Source organism: Paroedura picta, chromosome 2, assembly GCF_049243985.1.
Source record: "Paroedura picta isolate Pp20150507F chromosome 2, Ppicta_v3.0, whole genome shotgun sequence".
Taxonomy (NCBI): Eukaryota; Metazoa; Chordata; class Lepidosauria; order Squamata; family Gekkonidae; genus Paroedura; species Paroedura picta.
In genome coordinates, this window is record NC_135370.1 from 171,712,318 (window position 1) to 171,731,034 (window position 18,717).

At 47.2% G+C, this 18,717-nt stretch overlaps 1 protein-coding gene and 1 long non-coding RNA gene across 2 annotated transcripts in view; one reads left to right on the forward strand and one right to left on the reverse strand.

Annotated features, from left to right (window-relative positions):
• ADSS1 (adenylosuccinate synthase 1) overlaps positions 1-9,481 on the reverse strand; it is a 35,332-nt gene extending 25,851 nt beyond the window's left edge. Inside the window, exon 1 of the mRNA XM_077323854.1 lies at positions 9,192-9,481. Coding sequence (XP_077179969.1) covers positions 9,192-9,404 — 213 coding nt within the window. The 5' untranslated portion in view covers positions 9,405-9,481. The remainder of the gene's footprint in view (positions 1-9,191) is intronic.
• Positions 9,482-9,596: 115 nt separating this feature from the next.
• Positions 9,597-18,267, forward strand: LOC143830808 (uncharacterized). Its single transcript, XR_013228604.1, has 3 exons — positions 9,597-9,706; positions 15,620-15,710; positions 17,785-18,267. It is a non-coding gene; the product is annotated as an uncharacterized LOC143830808 (long non-coding RNA).
• Positions 18,268-18,717: the final 450 nt, after the last annotated feature.

Consider the following 18,717-nt stretch of genomic DNA (forward strand, 5'->3'; position numbering starts at 1 on the left):
GACCAGCTCTGCTTTGGGAATAATTTCCATGAAGGAATTTGGGGGCCTCATTATTATTTTGCTTTCATTAACTGGGTGGGTGATTAACATCCTTGCTATATTTATATCTTACCTTGGGGTAATTAAAAAAAATATTTAAAACAGAGACATAGAAAATAATTTTGTAAATCAACTAAAATCACAACTGCCCGACATTTAAAATCAGTACATGTTAAATCAAAGTTCACTGTCCATTTAAGCTCCTCCTGCTCAGAGGAATGCACAACTATTTTCCAAAAGAATATCTGTTTTTTTTGTACCCGGCTTTCTACTACCTGAAGGACTCTCAAAGTTGCTTGCAAACACCTTTTCCTTCCTCCCCTCACAAAAGACACCTTATGAGGGAGGTGAGGCTGAGAGAGCCCTGATATTCCTGCTTGGTCAGAACAGCTTTCTCAGTGCTGTGGTAAGCCCAAGGTGACCCAGCTGGCTGCATGTGGGGGAGTGAGGAATCAAACCCAGTTCTCCACCTTAGAGACCACTGCTCATAGCCATCACAACATGCTGGCTCTCAAAGGTTACTAATGGTACACGTTTCCCAGTTCTGAGAGGCAGGATTTCTGAGGATTTTGTTTACTTTAGAAGAGAAAGAATATTGAAGAGCTGTCATAACATGGCTAAAGCAATACAGCAAAATCAAAGCTTCTTGATCTATGAATGAACTGGGGTAGGGCTGCCAACCCCAGATGGGGAAATTCCTGGAGATCTGCCAGGTGGAACCTGGGAGGGAACGAATTCAGCAGGCTATAATGTAATTCCACCCTTTAAAGCAGCCAATTTCTCCAGGGGAACTTATCTCTGCAGTCTGGAAATCTCCAGGCCTCACCTGGATGGCAATGCAACCCAGGGACATTGGGGTCGCTCAATTCCGGCCCCTCGACACAAGCACATGGCATAATAATTAAATGCTTGCATAACAAACTAGGGTTTTGGGGAGAGGGCTTACTACTGAACCCAAAAAGAGATTGAATCAGTGGCCCCTTTAAGATCAACAAAGTTTAATTCTGGGTATAAGCTTTTGTGTGCATAAAGTGATTAAGTGTGTAGTGGTTTAGAGTGCAGATTTCTAATCTTGCAAGCCAGGTTCGATTCTGCACTCCCCCACATGCAACCAGCTGGGTGGCCTTGGGCTCGCCACGGGTCTGATAAAAGTGTTCTGACCAAGCAGTGATATCAGGGCTCTCTCAGCCTCACCCACCTCACAGAGTGTCTGTTGTAGGGAGAGGAAAGGGAAGGTGAATAGAAGCCACTTTGAGACTCCTTCGGGTAGAGAAAAGCGGCATATAAGAACCAACTCTTCTTCTTGTACATGCACATGAAAGCTTATACCCAGAACTAAACTTCTTCTGTTTTAAAGGTGCCACTGGATCCACACTAACACATAACACTGCCTTATGGGTCACCGTGGATCTGTATGCACACGAAAACTTATACTTTTGGATGTCAATTTTGCTGATCTTAAGGTGCCACCAGACTCAAACTTTGTTCTATTGCTTCAGGCCAACATGGCTTGTTCTTCTAAGAAAAGATTAAACTGTGGTTTAGAAAACAGAGATTCACCTGCAACCACAAAGCGATCCGGGATTGTGTGAGTCTGTCAATATAGCTGAACCGTGCCAGCTTCTCTGATGTATTTACAGATAGGAAAGTGAAGGCATGTTCATTCATTAATAGACGGCTCAGGCGCCAATCCAGCAACAGGTTCCCCCAAACAGCTATTGTGTTAGCTGGCTAGGCTGCACTCAGTTTCAACTCAAAGTCTGTCCTCTGAACTCAAAACCATCAACTTGCTTTGACTGTTTCTTTTGCAGAAATGGGAAATGGCCACTAGCTGCAACTCAGGTCTGATGGGAGGGATTCCGAACAGGGAACACAAATATACATCTGTGAAATCAATGAGCTCAAAAGGTGGTCTCCAAAGCAAAAAAATAAAAGCTGGTGTTTATATCTCGTAGAGGAGACTCCAAGTGACTTACTAACACCTTTCCCTTCCACTCCCCACAACAGACACCCTGTGAGGGAGGTGGGGCTGAAAGAGCTCTAACAGCACTAGCTCATGGTCAGCCAGCTGGCTGCATGTGGAGGAGTGGAGAATCAAACCTAGCTATCCAGATTAGAAGCAGCTGCTCTTCACTATACCAACCACTATACCAGCCAGTGTAGTGTAGTGAATAGGAGTGCGGACTTCTAATCTGGCATGCCGGGTTCGATTCTGCACTCCCCCACATGCAACCAGCTGGGTGACCTTGGGCTCGCCACGACACTGATAAAGCTGTTCTGACCGGGCAGTGATATCAGTGCTCTCTGAGCCTCACCCACCTCACAGGGTGCCTGTTGTGGGAAGAGGAATGGGAAGGCGACTGTAAGCCGCTTTGAGCCTCCTTTGGGTAGAGAAAAGCGGCATGTAAGAACCAACTTTTCTTCTTCTTCATTACAGTTTACCCCCCAGAAAGCTGGGTACTCATTTTACCGACCTTGGAAGGATGGAAGGCTGAGTCAACCTTGAGCCGGCTGCTAGGATCGAACTCCCAACCTCATGGGCAGAGCTTTCAGACAGCATGTCAGCTGCCTTACCACCCTGCGCCACAAGAGGCTCTTCTCAGGAGTATACAGAAGCATTAATATTAATATGCAAATATAATGCAGTACACATTTTTAAAAAAGGATGCTGAATAGGAAGGGAAGCTTCCTGTATAGGGATAATTAGGGCTGCAGTCTTATGTACACTTATTTGATCACTAAATACCTCTGATTTCTTTTGATAATGACAATACTAGCTTGGTGTAGTAGCAAAGAATGGCGGCTTCTAATCTAGATACCTGGGTTTGATTCCTCCACCTGCAGCCAGCTGGGTGACCTTGGGCTAGTCACAGTCCTGTCAGAGCTGTTCTCATGCAGCAGTTCTGTCAGAGCTCTCTCAGCCCCACCTATTTCATAGATTGTCTGTTGTGGAGAAAAGAAGGGATGGTGATTGTAAGCTACTTTGAGACTCCTTCCGGTAGTGAAAAGCGAGTAACTCTGCTTCTTTATTGCCATGCACAAACAGCATCCAACTAATGAATAACAAGGGATTTAAAAATATGCCTTGGCTCTGAATTTTCTTGGCGGTTTCTGACTGAAGAAATCAGTGTTCTTTTCAGTTTCTAGCCGATTCCTAGCCCAACAGGATTCACCAGGAGTGTCCTGTTAACCGTATAATGTATACCGTGTTCAGCCAGCCATAGTACATAGGACAGCCCTCTCAGATGTCTGGCCACAGCTCCTCCCTCTCTCTCAGGAAAGTTGCCAGCTTCAGAGCTCCATAAACATTTGGAAGTGTTACAAGGCATTTCAACAAAACAAAATCAGAGTCCAGTGGCACCTTTAAGACCAACAAAAATCTATTGAAGGTGTGAGCTTTCGAGGGCAAGCACTCTTCCTCAGACTCGAAAGCTCACAGCTTGAATAAATCTTTGTTGGTCTTAAAGGTGCCGCTGGACTTTGATTTTGTTTTGTTGTGCTGCTTCAGACCAACACAGCTACCCACTTGACTCTATTGAGGCATTTCTAGTCAGGCTGGACCAGGAGAGGGAAGGAGGGCAAGGAAACTGATTTCAAATTGGTAGCTTCAGATTGCTATGCCCATGTTGCTTTATTAGAGCTGAATTAAATTTGTTTTACTTTTGAAAATTTGTAGTCCCTGCTGGATGAAATGATCTACAAGCTTGAACAAGCAGACCCATGATGCACTCAGCCCCCTATTGAGAAGAAGTCCGGATTTGAGAACACACATCTTGAGAAGAGAGCTTCTCCATCACATTCTCTCTATATCTCCACAGGGACAGAACATCCTATGTACAACAGGGATCCCCACGGTGGTGCCTTTGGGGGGCACCATGGCACCCACCAACACATTTTCTAGTGCTCACCAAGTATCCGTAGGTAAGACCAGGTGGGGATTTTGCCCAGCACAATTTCTGATTGGTTGCACAGATCTTTTTTTAAAGCCGTTACCATGGTTGGCCAAAAATACCAAGCTGCCTCCTGGCACCGGCATTTAGATGTTTGCTGCCTCCACATATGAAGGTTCCTTTCAGCTGCAACAGCTAGCAGCCATTAATGGAACAGTCTTCCATGAATCTCTCTCACTCATGTCTCCACAAATCCTAGCCACCAAGATGTCTCTGAATTTAAAACATCTCCTAGTCTTCATCACTGTCTTTACTTGGGTTTCAGTCCCCATAAGCCATGCACCAAGCAAAAAAAAAATTAATTAAGAATTAATAGTGACAGCAAAGAAAAACCTCACCACATCAACTGTGCAGGATTTTGGGAAAGCCACTCAGAAACAGTCTTAATTGATGGGGATCAGAAGCGGCTGAATATTTCAACCACCAGTTTGCATGAAATTTCTCCATGGTAGCGGTAGGTTTGGAACAATAAAAGAAAACGCGCACTAACTAAATGAAGGGTTGACAAGGAGCAATCCGTGTTGTCGGTAGCACCTTACAGAATGCAAGCATGTACGACCAACTTAACTTAGCGTCAGTATGCAAAGACAGGATGGAAATTCAAAGCTGGCTAAACCTGTGGCACCAAAGCATTTTCAACAGCTGCTTATTGTAAGCACCTCTTGATGATTCTCAATACAATGTTGGGGTCCTGTAACAGCTTTAAGCCCAGCAAAGTTTAATTCCAAGTTTTTGTGTGCACAATTGTGACACAATATCTGAAGCATGCATGCACACAAAAGCTTATACCCAAAATTAAACTTTGCTGGTCTTAAAGAAGAGTTGGTTCTTATATGGCGCTTTTCTCTACCCGAAGGAGTCTCAAAGCAGCTTAACATTCACCTTCCCTCTCCTCTCCCCACAACAGACACCCTGTGAGGGAGGTGAGGCTGAGAGAGACCTAATACTACTGCTCTGTGAGAACAGCAGTATCAGTGCTGTGACTAGCCCAAGGTCACCCAGCTGGCTGCATGTGGAGAAGGAGCGGGGAATCAAACCGGCCTCACCAGATTAGAAGCTGCTGCTCTTAACCACTACACAAAAAACTGCAGAAATACCTGTCCGCAAATATCCCTTTATAGTTATACTGAATACTGACAGCAGAAAAGAGAACAACAATGCAGTTTGGTTAGATTTCACTACCACAGGCAGCATCAAAGCCTTCAAATGGCAAATATTTAGGGTTGCCAGCTCCAGGCTGAGGAATACCTGGAGTGGATATTGGCAGTGGAGCCTGAGGGTAGGGTAGGGTTTGGGGAAAGGAGAAACGTCAACGGAGTATAAAGTTGTATGGCCCAGCTTCCAAAGACATTGGCTGATGACTCGGAGATCAGTCGTAATTTTGAGAGATCGCCACCACTCGAAGATTGATTGATTGATTGTTTTCAGGGCAACATTTTAAAACCAGTAACAGCCTCTTGTGGCGCAGAGTGGTAAGGCAGCAGATATGCAGTCTGATGCTCTGCCCATGAGGCTGGGAGTTCGATCCCAGCAGCCGGCTCAAGGTCGACTCAGCCTTCCATCCTTCCGAGGTCGGTAAAATGAGGACCCAGCTTGCTGCTGGGCGGTAAAACGGTAATGACTGGGGAAGGCGCTGGCAAACCACCCCGTATTGAGTCTGCCATGAAAACACTAGAGGGCGTCACCCCAAGGGTCAGGCATGACCTGGTGCTTGCACAGGGGGATACCTTTACCTTTTTAAACAAGTAACAATGAAATTAATTTAAGTTAAAACTACTGCAGACAGCAGCCAATGTTGTCCATGTCCAATCCATTTGGGTGTCCTGGGTTGTTCCGGGGGGGAGGGGGGCTTCTGCTGGCCTCAACTGAATGCCTGGTGGAACAGCCCCGTCTTGCAGGGCCTGTGGAACTCTGTGAGCCTTGACAGGGCCCAGGTCTCCTCTGGGAGTTCATTCCACCAGGTGAGGGCCAGGATCAAGAAGGCCCTGCTGAATCCAGGCAAGCTCCTTTCAAGCTGGGGATTAAAAGCCTATCAGAACACCTATAGATATCAGACTGTATCTCAGATTCCTTTGTCAAAAGTTAATGGCTTCGGGTAAGGAAAATTTCTAGAGAAATACTGAGAATGGTTTCCACAAACTTAAATGAATTCTTCCCACCCCCACCTCATCTTTAGCAACTCTTCCAACCCCTCCGTGGTCTTAATAACCCAGCCGTCCATTTCCCTGGCTGGTTTTCCTGCTGCCGATCGACACAAAAGAACTTTTTATTACTTTGCTTGTCTGAAGTTTTTAAAGCAAAGGGTGACTCAATTTTTCTCCCCGTTCCTCATCAGCAACTTAGATTTGTTTGGCCAAAGTTAATATGAAGGATCTATCTTCCACTTTGCAGCCAGACTAGCTCCCAAACTGGGATGCCAGCCTCTAGGCAGGGCTGGAGGATCCCCCAAACGCTGGCAGGGGCTCATGGGAATTGTAGTCCATGGACATCTGGAGGACCACAGGTTGACTACCCCTGCTCTAGACCACAGAGATCAGCTCCCCTGGAGACAAAGGCTGCGTTGGAAAGCAAGCTCTACAGACTTATACCTCACTGAGGTCCCCCGTCTTCCCCAGGTTGCTGCTTCTTCCACCACCCAGCTGCCAGGAGCTTCCCACCTGGGAGCTGACAGCCCTATTCCCAAAGCATGTTATAATTGCCATCTATTGCACTTTTTTATTAAAGTCAGTTAGGTACAGAGTTAAACATATAATGCAAGACATTTCAAAGACTAAGGTAACCGTTGCAGGAACTATCCATTGGCTGAAATTACACGGGGGGGGGGGGCATCCCAAATGTCAGCCCTCCATTCTCAACAGCACTTTGCAACTGTTGAGAGGGTATTCATTGTATCCCTGCCCAACCATAAGGGTTTCTATCTTCGAAGCATAACCCAAAGCAAGCACAGATTAATTCGGCAGAGGAGAACGAGTCGGGATTTGAACCTGCGTCTCCCAAACCTTAGTTTGACCCTCCAATCACTGGACTGCTGCAAGGCTATAACTATTTTATCAAGTTTGTTTAAGGCACTGAACGAGCAAGCATGAACTTCTGCTGAGAAGTCAAACCACTAGAAACTCCGTTTTATTTCTCTGGTCACCTTCAGCAATCTTTCTCCAGAGAGAGGTTGTTACTCAACACCGAAGCTGGGATCTCTCCTCCGCCCCCCCCCCCATGCGCAGATGTGCCAATGTTCAACCACGCCTGGCTCAAGCACAGTCCCGTCTGGACCACGGGATCTTGTGTCACTTATCACCAAGAGTCAGCTATTTGTATTTTTAGCTTAGGACCTTTCTTTCCGCCCCACCTCTCCCCTAAGGATCAGCCCACCTCCGCAAGCAGGCGGCTACTTAAGAAGGGAACAAGAAGGACAAAGGAAAGAAAGGAAAACATTAGAGATAAGGAAAAGAGCAAAAAAGAAGAGCAAAACATGGGGGGGGGGGATAAAGAGTAAAACTGGGCAAAATGGCCATGGTTGATTCCAGCAGGTGTCTGCAGGAGCACATAACATTTCTTAAATAAACCAATAGAAAGGTACAGACGTGGGGGAGGGAGCGAACAATACAAAGGAAAAGGACAAGGGTTCATATCCTCATTCTGCAATGAAACTAAGCAAGTAACCAAAGGCAAGTCACTCCCAAACTTTTAAAGTAGTTCCTCTAAAGGGCCTTTTACAATATCTGTTTTATATGCAGCAGTTATCAAGGGAAGTCATTTAACACCATGCCAAACAATGAGGTTCAACTGCCCATTTACGCTCACTGAACTTTCATTAAAGAGCGTTTTTCTTCATGTCGAGTTGGAAACCTTACTCTCTTACCTAGCCTATCTCGGTGGGTTGTTGTGAGCATCAATGTATACCAGCTCATGTTCTTTGGACATGGGCCATCAAAAAAAAGCAATGAAAAATTAAAAGGGGGGACAAACTGCAATGGAAAAGGAAATACTCACAAAAAAAAGAGTGGGAAACAGCAGGCAATTTTAAGGAAGGGAGACTGACATAGTGGCAACCAGAATAGAAAAACAAAACACATTTTGAGTTCAGTGGCACCTTTAAGACCAATAAAGTTCCGGATATAAGCATTTGTGGAAAGGTGTGCATGCCTATGAAAGCTTACACCTAGGATAAAGCTTTGTCGGCCATAAAGGTGTCCCTGGACTCAAACTTTGTTCTGTTGCTTGAGACCAACAACCCACATGAATCTATCAATACAAAAAAAGACATTAAAAATATCAGAGGAGGGGAGAGAAAAAAAAGATGAGGGAAGGTGACAGAAGAGGATTTATTCCCACATATGGGTCACCATATTAAAGCTGCAGCTGCAAAATTAAACAGGATTGTACCAGCGTTTGGAAGGCGGGCAAAAAGCTGTCCTGACACCAGCTTTCAGTTAGAAAAAGAAGCATTTATTTCTATACCCAACTTTTACTATCTAAAGTAGTCTCAAGGTGGCTACAAATGCCCTTCTCTTCACAACAGACGTCCTGTGAGGGAGGTGGAGGCTGAGAGAGCCCTGATAATACTGCCAGAACAGCTCTATCAGGGCTGTGACAGGCCCACAGCCACCCAGCTGGCAGCACCTGGGAGAGCAGGGAAGCAAACCTGGCTCCCCAAGATTAGAAGCCACCACGGTTACACCAAGATGAATTACTGCAAAATGCAAGAAATGAGGATTGGGAGACACAAAGATGAAACAGGGGAATAATAATCCAAAGTAAGGACCTACACAAGGGATTTTTTTTGGGGGGTGGGGGGTGTTAAAAATTAACAACAACATAAAATACATAAGAAATACAATGCAAAAAGCTGAACGCCTACGAACAATGGCAGGAGAGAGGAAAACAATAGAAAAAGAGTTTTAAAAGCCAAGAAAAAAAAGGAACTCATAAAATCATTCCACAATATCATCCCATATTGTCTGCTGCGGGGAAAGGCGTTGGCCTCCCGCTTGGGGTCTCCTCCTGCCTCCTCACGTTGCATTTTCACACTCCGGGTAATAATATGCTGAATAATAAGAATCAGCAGTTCGAGGGGGGGGGGGGACCCGTCTCCGCGAAGGTTGCCAACGTCCAGCCAGCCCTCGCTCCTCTCCTCCTGGCAGACCCGGGACCCGCAACCCTGGCCGCCCCCACGGCGCGAGCAGGTGGAGGGGCGGGGCGCACCTGGCACCTGCAGACGACGTCGGCCTCGGTGGCCAGCAGGTCCACCACCTTGCCCTTGCCTTCGTCCCCCCACTGCGCGCCCAGCACCACCGTCACCCGGTTGCCGCCGGGCTCGCTCCGCAGCCGCTTCAGACCCCCGGCGGCCGACGCAGGGTGAGGGGCGCGGTCGTTGGCGGCGGCGGCGGCAGCGGTGGCCGCCCGGGTGCCCGACATGACGCGTCGCCGCAGGTGGGCGCCGCCGCCTCGCTCCTCTCACGACCGGCAGAAGAGGCAGCGCGTTCGCCCGCCCGCGCCGCGCCTTTTAAGGGAGCCCGCGGCCAATCCGGGACGGCCGCGCGGTGACGTCACGGCCGGGAGGCAGGGCGTGGAGTGGCGGTTTCATCCAGGCAACGGCCACGGTGGGAGGCGGGGCGAGCGGGTAGAGCGCGTGGGAGGGCCAGAGAGCCAGCTTGGTGCAGTGGTGGAATCTGATCTGGTTTGAGTTCTCCACTCCTCCTTCGCATGCAGCCTGCTAGGTGACTTTAGGCCAGTCCGAGTTCTTTTAGAGCTGGTTCCTCAATGCAGTTCTGTCAGGGCTCTCTCGGCCCCACCTATATTACAGGGTGTCTCTTGTGGGCAGAGGAAGGAAAGGCTTCTTTGGGACTCCTTCAAGTAGTAAGAAATGGGGTATAAAAAACAACTCTTCTTCAAAACTGTGGTGTGACCTGGAGAGCTCCATGTGCTGGAATATGCAAGATCTCTAGTGTGCAGCTAGGGATGCCATCGGGCTCCCTGGGAATTATAGCTCATCTCCAGACTAGGGTGATTAGTTCCCCTGATCTGTTGAGTACTGTTTCGCCCTGACTGCCTCCAACAGATGAGGAACAGAGTCAGTTAAACTATTAGGACTATGGCTCTCCTCTCTCTTTACATAGTTATTTTCCCTATAAAGTTATTCATTCTGTAAATAGCCGCTACTTTGCCCTTTTGCATATTTAAACTCTAGAAATGACAACTACCCTCCATGTTAAAGGTCAAGGTATCCCCTGTTCAAGCACCGAGTCATGTCTGATCTTTGGGGTGATGCCCTCCAGCGTTTTCATGGCAGACTCAATACGTGGTGATTTGCCAGTGCCTTCCCCAGTCTCTAAAGTAGTTGAGTTGCCAGCCTCCCCCCTCTACCTTCCAAAGCAGCCATTTTCTCCAGGTGCATTGATCACCTGTAGATCAGTTATAACAGCAGATCTCTAGCCACCTCCTTGAGGCTGGCAACCGTAATGTATGCAGCCCTGCACTTAAAATATTTTTAAACTGGCAAAAAAGCCAATTTCTTGTCGGGTGAGGACAACGAAACAACATAGGCCTTCCTCAGTCCTGTTTCTGGTGCAGAGTTGAGGTGGGGAAGCCAACAGAGTGTCATAGGCCTGCCCCAGCCCTGACTCCGCAGCATTTTCCCTTTGGTAGAGAAGAGCAAACTAGTAGCCAGCCCAGAGTGCAGGTATGGTTCTGTTCACAATTGGTCTGAAAATATTTCTGCACCATCGCTTCCTGTGCTGTGGGAGCGGCCTCGTGACGGCACATCCTTTGGGAGTCTCTGGGTGATGTCATTTCTGGTGACAGGTGACTTCCAGGGGCGTGGCAGGAAGGGCTGGTCTGCTGACATCTCTTCCCGGGTTGCTCAAAGCCTGAAGGTTGTTTAGGGTTTTTTTCACAATGGTCAAAAGGTTGAGAAAGGCTGCTTTAACTAGTTGTGGACACGGTGGAGGGAGCCAAAGGGGCGGTGGAGGTGGGCATTTCCTCGATGTAGGCGGAGTGGTCACTAGCTGGAAAGAAGGAACGCTCTCAGCCATTCTTGGAGCCCCGGCTACAGACTTTGGCCCCATCTCTGATAAGCATGCTATATCAAGACGACTTTTAACTTCAAGTTAGGATTCTTCTTGGTGTAGTAGTTAGAAGTATAGACTTCTAATCTGGTGAGCCAGGTTTGATTCCCCCGCTCCCCCACATGCAACCAGCTGGGTGACCTTGGGCTCTCCACAGCACTGATAAAGCTGTTCTGACCGAGCAAGAATCTCAGGGCTCTCTCAGCCTCACCCACCGCACAGCATGTCTTGTAGGGAGAGGAAAGGGAAGACAAATGTAAGCCGCTTTGAGACTCCTTCGGGTAAAGAAAAACAGCATAGAAGAACCAACTCTTCTTCTTCATCGTCTTCGTCTTCGTCATCGTCTTCTTCTTCTTCTTCTATTTGAATGATTTATTGCCTTTTGCTCCAATGTGCTTTTGGCCCTTGGCAAAATGGTTCTGACTTGAAGAACATAATTCCGTGGCTCCTTCCCTATTCCTCTCCAGATTTCCTAAAGAAATCCTGCTTTTAAAACGTTAGGATCCAGAAGCACTCTTAAAAAGAGAGTCAAGTGCTTCTTTCCAAGAGGGTACTTTCTAGACATCTATAGAATTACCCGCCACACTTGTGAAAGCATTACTTAGGACGATAAGAGGGGTTTTTATCCTTCAAAATCACAGACTCAAGACATTTCTACTGGTACAATAAAGCCTCTCGTTTCAATTCAGCGTTAATTTCTACAGCTTCGAAAAAGCATCTTTGCGTGTCAGCGGAACCAATTAGGGGCGACATACCCAAATCATACGCATTCAAAGGGCTCCTACGTGAAGATCACAGAACATTGAGGAAATCTATTGTCATTAAACATTTGGCCTTCCTTATGCCTGCTGTGAAATGCAAAGAGTGTTGATCTGGATGGGCCACTGGCCTGATTCAACATGGCTTCTCTTATGTCATTATCTTTCTCTGCCTGAGAGCTTGGAGAGCTACAGCCAGACTGAGTACACCAGGGGTAGTCAAACTGTGGCCTTCCAAATGTCCATGGAATACAATTCCCATGAGACCCTGCCAGCAAATGCTGGCAGGGGCTTGTGGGAATTGTAGTCCACGGACATTTGGAGGGCCGCAAGTTTGACTACCCCTGGAGTACACAATACTGACTTTGATGGACCGATAATCTGATTTCATTTTAAAGGTAAAGGTATCCCCTGTGCAAGCACCGGGTCATGTCTGACCCTTGGGGTGACGCCCTCTAGCGTTTTCATGGCAGACTCAATACGGGGTGGTTTGCCAGTGCCTTCCCCAGTCATTACCGTTTACCACCCAGCAAGCTGCCTTACCACTCTGCGCCACAAGAGGCTCTTTATTTCATTTTAAGAGCACCCATATTACTCCCATTCTATGCTTTTTGGCAAGGGGAAGGGTAGTTCCAATCCAGGTGTAGTCAAACTGTGGCTCTCCAGATGTTCATGGACTATGCTTAAACATAGTCCATGAACATCTGGAGAGCCACAGTTTGACCACCCCTGTTTGTAAAAGGCAGATTCGTGGCCACCCTAGGAGGCACCATACTAACAGTAACTCTTAAACAGGGTTTCTGCCTGAAATGTTGAACACTATACCTTTAAAACAGACTTTCTTGTGTGCTCACAGCTTACCTGTTCTCACTCTGTGGAGGCCCTTGAGCCCTTTAGCCAGCTCGGTGCAGTGGTTAAGAGCAGCAGTTTCTATTCTGGTGAGTCAGGTTTGATTCCCCTGCCCCTCCACATGCAGCCAGCTGGGTGACCTTCGGCTTGTCACCGCCCTGATCGTGCTGTTCTCACAGAGCAGTACTATCAGAGCTCTCTCAGCCACACCTATTTCAAAGGGTGTCTGTTGTGGGGAGAGGAAAGGGGAGGCAACTGTAAGCCGCATTGAGACTCCTTCTGGGAGAGAAAAGCGGCATATAAGAAAGCTTTGCCCATGAGGCTGGGAGTTCAATCCCAGCAGCCGGCTCAAGGTTGACTCAGCCTTCCATCCTTCCAAGGTCGGTAAAATGAGCACCCAGCTTGCTGGGGGGTAAACGGTGATGACTGGGGAAGGCACTGGCAAACCATCCCGTATTGAATCTGCCATGAAAATGCTAGAGGGCGTCACCCCAAGGGTCAGACATGACTCAGTGCTTGCACAGGGGATACCTTTACTTTACTTAAGAACCAACTCTTCTTCTTCTTCTTCAGTAATATCAGGGCTCTCTCATCCCCACCTCCCTCACAGGGTGTCTGTTGTGGGGAAAGGATGGGAAGACAATTGGAAGCCACTTTGAGACTCCTGGTAACGAAAAGCGGCATATAAAACCCACTCTTCTTCAGTAGCAGCTGCTCCCAAAGCCACATTAAGACAAATCTGCTCAGTCAGTCAATCAGACCTCCAATGAGCAATTAGAAGTCTACTAGGGCAAAAGCCCCTTCTGGCCCAGCTGACTTTCAGAAAATACTGGATGGGTGCTGTGATACTCAGGGACGCCACACTGGAGACCCCCTGGCCTCTACCATTACCTCCATTTCAACAAGCCCTGACTTGGATAGACCATGTAAGCCCGATCCTATGAGATATTGGAAGCTAAGCAGAGGTGACCCTGGCTAGTATTTGGATGGGAGACCATTAAGCATTTGGATGGAGTTCTCTGAAGGAACACTAGGTGTCATGACATGGAGGCAGGCAATCGCAAAGCAACTCTGAACATCCCTTTGTCTGGCTCCCTTACACCCACCATCTATCTATCTATTCCACTATATATTTCTGGTAAGGCCTTGGAGGAGGAGCTGGTCTCATGGCTTAAGTGCCACTCAGCGCTTCATACCCACTCAGGGTAGCTGTCCCGCCTCCAAGTGCCTCCTCCTCCAACCAGCTTGCCTTTCTGTCCAGTGGCCAGCCAATCACCTTCCGTCCCCCACCCCTGACCACCCCCTCCTCCTTCCACCTCCCTCTGAGGCTTGGAGGCTACAGATCCCTGCTGCGTGAGAGCTGCCCTTGCTGGTGAATTCCCTAACAGAAGCCTTTCCAGGCCCTGGGGGGAGGGGAAGGCCATCCACAGAGTTCTTCCACTCCATCCCCTTAATCTAGCGCCCCAATTTATTCCTGAATGCAACAGGCTGGGCCCCTAGTATGATGGATTAATATCCAGGACAACACACAAGAATCCAAGGGAAGGGCTACCCTTGCTCTGCCACTTGCAAAACTCTTTCTCTTCCTACGGCCACAAGATGGCACGCTTTCACCAGACTCCTGGCCTCTGAGTCTTGACAAACTGGCCTCCTCCTTCTCGCCTGCAATTCCTCCCTGTGTCATAACCTACAGAAACCGAGAAGGAGCAGGGCTGCTTTTGCCTCCTGTGAGTCACGGCGCACCGCAGCTGTGCGTTGAAGGCCGTTGTCATGAGAACATTCCAACGCAGAAAGGCTGGAGTTTCTCCAAAGGCACTGGGTGGGCTGGATCCACGCTGAGGCCAGTGGGCAAAGACCCCATGCCCACCCACAGCAAGGCCACCTCGATACCCCCCCCCCTTATCATGCTGTCTGGGCTTCCATCAGGCGTCTTCTGCACAATGGGCCAGCTTGCACCCTCCATTCTTGCGTGAGCACAATTCGGCCTCTCCCCGCCCCTACCAACTCTTATGCTTTCAACGGCAGCCTGGCGCAGAGAAATTAACATTCTGTGTTTTCTTGATTGCATTTGGCAAAGAGGCGACAAACAATAAATAAGGGACAGTATGTGAGAATCTTTCCGGTGCTTATCTGCAAGGCAAAAGAGTTGCACATTTCCCAGCGTTAAAAGGCACCAAGAGGCAGCCGATTCAACAGAGAGAAACCCTAATACAGCCCGCTTTCTATTGCTCTCCTGAACTTCTGCTGTGTTACAGGCAGAGAGTGAGGAGTCTTAGGCCCTGTGAGAAAAAACCCCTCTCCTCTGACAACAAGTATATTGGTGCATGGAACCAAGGGTTGCCAATCTGCAAGGCCTGGGGATTTCATGGAATGACAGCCATTCCTCACCTTCTGGCTCTCTTGCTTTTGCTTGCCACCTTTTCGTGCTCCTTGCACTCTGCACGGCTGCTTGAAATGGAAGAAGAAAGCAACGCACTTTACACGTGACTCTCTTCCACCTGTCAATCAAGCCAGGCAACCAATCCCCTTTCTCCATGCTTGAAAGGTCCCATGGTGCCAGATATTTTTTTTAAAGTAAGACTTCTCCATTGAAACACCTATGCATCTAATCAAAGATACTTAATGCTTTTTATAATGCCACCCTTTATGGAGTCTGTAATCTTAAAAAAAAAATCTTGTTCCTGATTTTGGGAGGGGAGACTTTAGAGAGGCATACTTTGTGTTTAAACTGTGTGGGGAATTTCTTTTTTTGTTGCTTTGCCTGCATGACTGAACATCTATTAGTTGTTCCAGGCAGTTCGCTTTAAATTAAAAAGTCCCCAGGAGAAGGAAGAGGGAGATGGGTGCGAGGGTGGGACATTGGTGGCGGACATAGCGCTTCTTCGCCTCTGTACGTTTCCTTAGTATGTGGCTTGCTGGTTGCTCTCCTGTAGCTCACGCTTTTTATGTGATTCCCCAGCTAGTGCTTTAAAATGGAAGCCGTAGCTACCGGTTTGCTGCTGGGACTCTGGACATCGTGCAAAACACCAAAATTGTGGCGTCTCCATAAGGTAAGCATTTCACTATATTTATTGGGTGCGGAATGGCCTTCGACATCAATCAAATAGAAGAATTCAAAATTGGAGCCTTATACCCTGCCAAAGTTCCTCCCAGATCTACCCGATATCTCCAGGAATCTGGAAATCCTGATGGAACTGCCTTTTAGCTTTTAAGGTATTTTCTACCAGCGGTATGGCCATAGTTTGGCTAGAGGAGAGTATCTTGGAATTCTTCCTTCCTGATTAAATCACCAGGACCAGGCCAGGCTCCCTACAGACCAGGTATGCCAATTCGCCCACAGCAGGTGCGGCCTTGGGTGAGACAACACACACTTTTGGGTCCCTCCTCCCAAAGCTATTCACCAAGAAGAACTGGGTAGACAGGATTTTATTGAACAGGGAAACTCAGTGCTGTGGGACAGGCAACAGGGCCAGTTCAAAAGGAACATTATATAGGTAAGGAGGTGGTTAGAGACAGCGGGCCAAGTTACAGTTTATATTTTCAACCAAAACTGAGGAGCGAGGGGTGCCAGTCCCCAGGTAGGACCTGGGGGTCCCATGGAATGGTAGCCCAACACCAGATTAAAGAGATAACAAAAACAAATTTATGCTTAGGAGGTCCAGGGAGAGTAACAACAGTCTTAAAAACAATTCAGTTTCATATAACAATTTATATAGTCATCAATACATTAAATAATTTATTTTTTTTAACTCTGAGAGCCAGCTTGGTGTACAAGAAGAGCCAAGTTACCAGATTGGGTGGTTTAGAAATCTAATCTAAATAAGAAATAAAATTAATAAATAAGACGGTTTTTTACACCCTGCTTTTTACTGTCCAAAGGAGTCTCAAGGCATCTTATAATCGCCTTCCCTTTCTCAACCTACAACCGACATCCTGTGAGGGAGGTGAGGCTGAGAGAGCCCTGATATTACTGCTCGGTCAAAACAGCTCTAACAGGACTGTGACTAGCCCAAGGTCACCCAGTTGACTGCATGTGGAGGAGGAGTGGGGGAATCAAATCTGACTCGCCAGATTAGAAGCCATTGCTCAACCACTACACCAAACTGGCTCTAAGGTGTAGTGCTTAAAAGTGGTGCCCTGTAATCTAGAGAGTTGGGTTTGATTCCCTGCTCCTCTATATGCAGCCAGGTGGGCGACCTTGGGCTGGTCACAAACCTGTTAGATCTGCTCTTGCAGAGAAATTCTGACAGAGCTCTCTCAGCCCCACCTCCCTCACTGGGTGTCTATTGCGGGGAGAGAAAAGGAAGGTGATTGTAAGCCATTTTGAGACTCCTTTGGGGAGAGAAAAACAGAGTATAAAAATCAACTCTTCTTTTTCTATCTGCAGTTATGATTCCCATCCCAAGGATGTCAATATGCTGCAAGGGTTTTCTATTTTGGTGGGTGGATTTCCAGAAGCTTCCTGGCAGGGAGGGAGATCAGTTGCCCTGGGGTACTTCTGGGGTTGTGGCCCTGCTGGTGGATGCAAACAAAACCTAATTGCTGTCTTTTCCCATGTACCTCTGGAACCCAGGCAATTTCATTATGCTGCATGTTAATTTGCCCTCTCACTCCATCTATAAGTCTGGACTGATTATTTTCATTCCATGATATTGTACCTGAGGACGTATGCGTGCGCACGAAAGCTCATACCTTGAATACAATATTGTTGGTTTTAAAGGTGCCCCCTGGACGTTTTGTTCCCACTGACTCTTCAATGAACTAGACCTGTCAAAGCAGCAAAAGGTGGTTTATTGATCAAGCCAAACAGACTCCACGAGGTTTCTTGTGCAAAGTGATTTGTTAGCTACATACAGATCAATACATCCATACTTTTCTGCTGTTCTATGTTGCTTGTTGTTATCACTTTATTATTAGAGTCCAGTAGCACCTTTAAGACCAAGGAAGATTTATTCAAGGCATGAACTTTGCAAGCACTCTTCCTCAGACTCGAAAGCTCACACCTTGAACAAATCATTATTGGTCTTAAAGGTGCCACTGGACTCTGATTTTGTTGTGCTACTTCAGACCAACATGGCTACCCACTTGAATCTATCCACTTTATTACTGTTTTTGTTCTTGTAGTTAGGTGCGAAGTCGTGTCCGACCCATCGCGACCCCATGGACAATGATCCTCCAGGCCTTCCTGTCCTCTACCATTCCCCGGAGTCCATTTAAGTTCGCACCGATGGCTTCAGTGACTCCATCCAGCCACCTCATTCTCTGTGTTATCTGTATGTGAACCGGTATATAAATGTAATAAATGAATAACATTCCCTAGTCATTCCACACACAAACCCATGACATACTGACACGGCTTGATTTAGAAAAGGCAGGCTCACTGTTTTCCCAAGAGGACAAATGGCTCAGTTGCACTCAGGTGCTACTTTCAACACCCAAGGCCAGGTAACATGTTGGCTTCCAGTACCATCCTGTCAACATGACTCGACCAATTAGTCTACACCAAAGATCAAAGGCACAGCATTCAGCAAGATAACACAGGTGAGCAAAAGAATGCATCTGTTCCCAGGCCAGAACCACAGAGTGAGATGCTGTGAGAGCAGATCGTGACCCCATCTTCTAATGTGGGAAGGCCCAAGATTTCCCTTGCTATCATGCATATGCAAACAGGTAATCTAAGAGGTCTATTCTTGTTCATTCATATATATATATATATATATATATATATATATATATATATATATATATATATATATATATATATATATATATATATATATATATATATATATATATATATATTTTCCTTTTAACTACTAGGTTTGGTCTCCCTATTGTAGAGCTGCCAGATCCAGGTTGGGAAACTCCTGAAGATTTAGGGATGTAGCTTGGGGGAGACAGGCACATCAGTGGGGTACAAGATCACAGAGTCCACTCACCTAAGCATCCATTTCCACCCAGGAAAACTGCTATCTGCAGCCTAGAGATGGGCTTTAATTCTGAGCAGTCCCCAGATCCCACCTGGAGGTTGGCATCCCTTCTCAGTTGGGTTTTCTT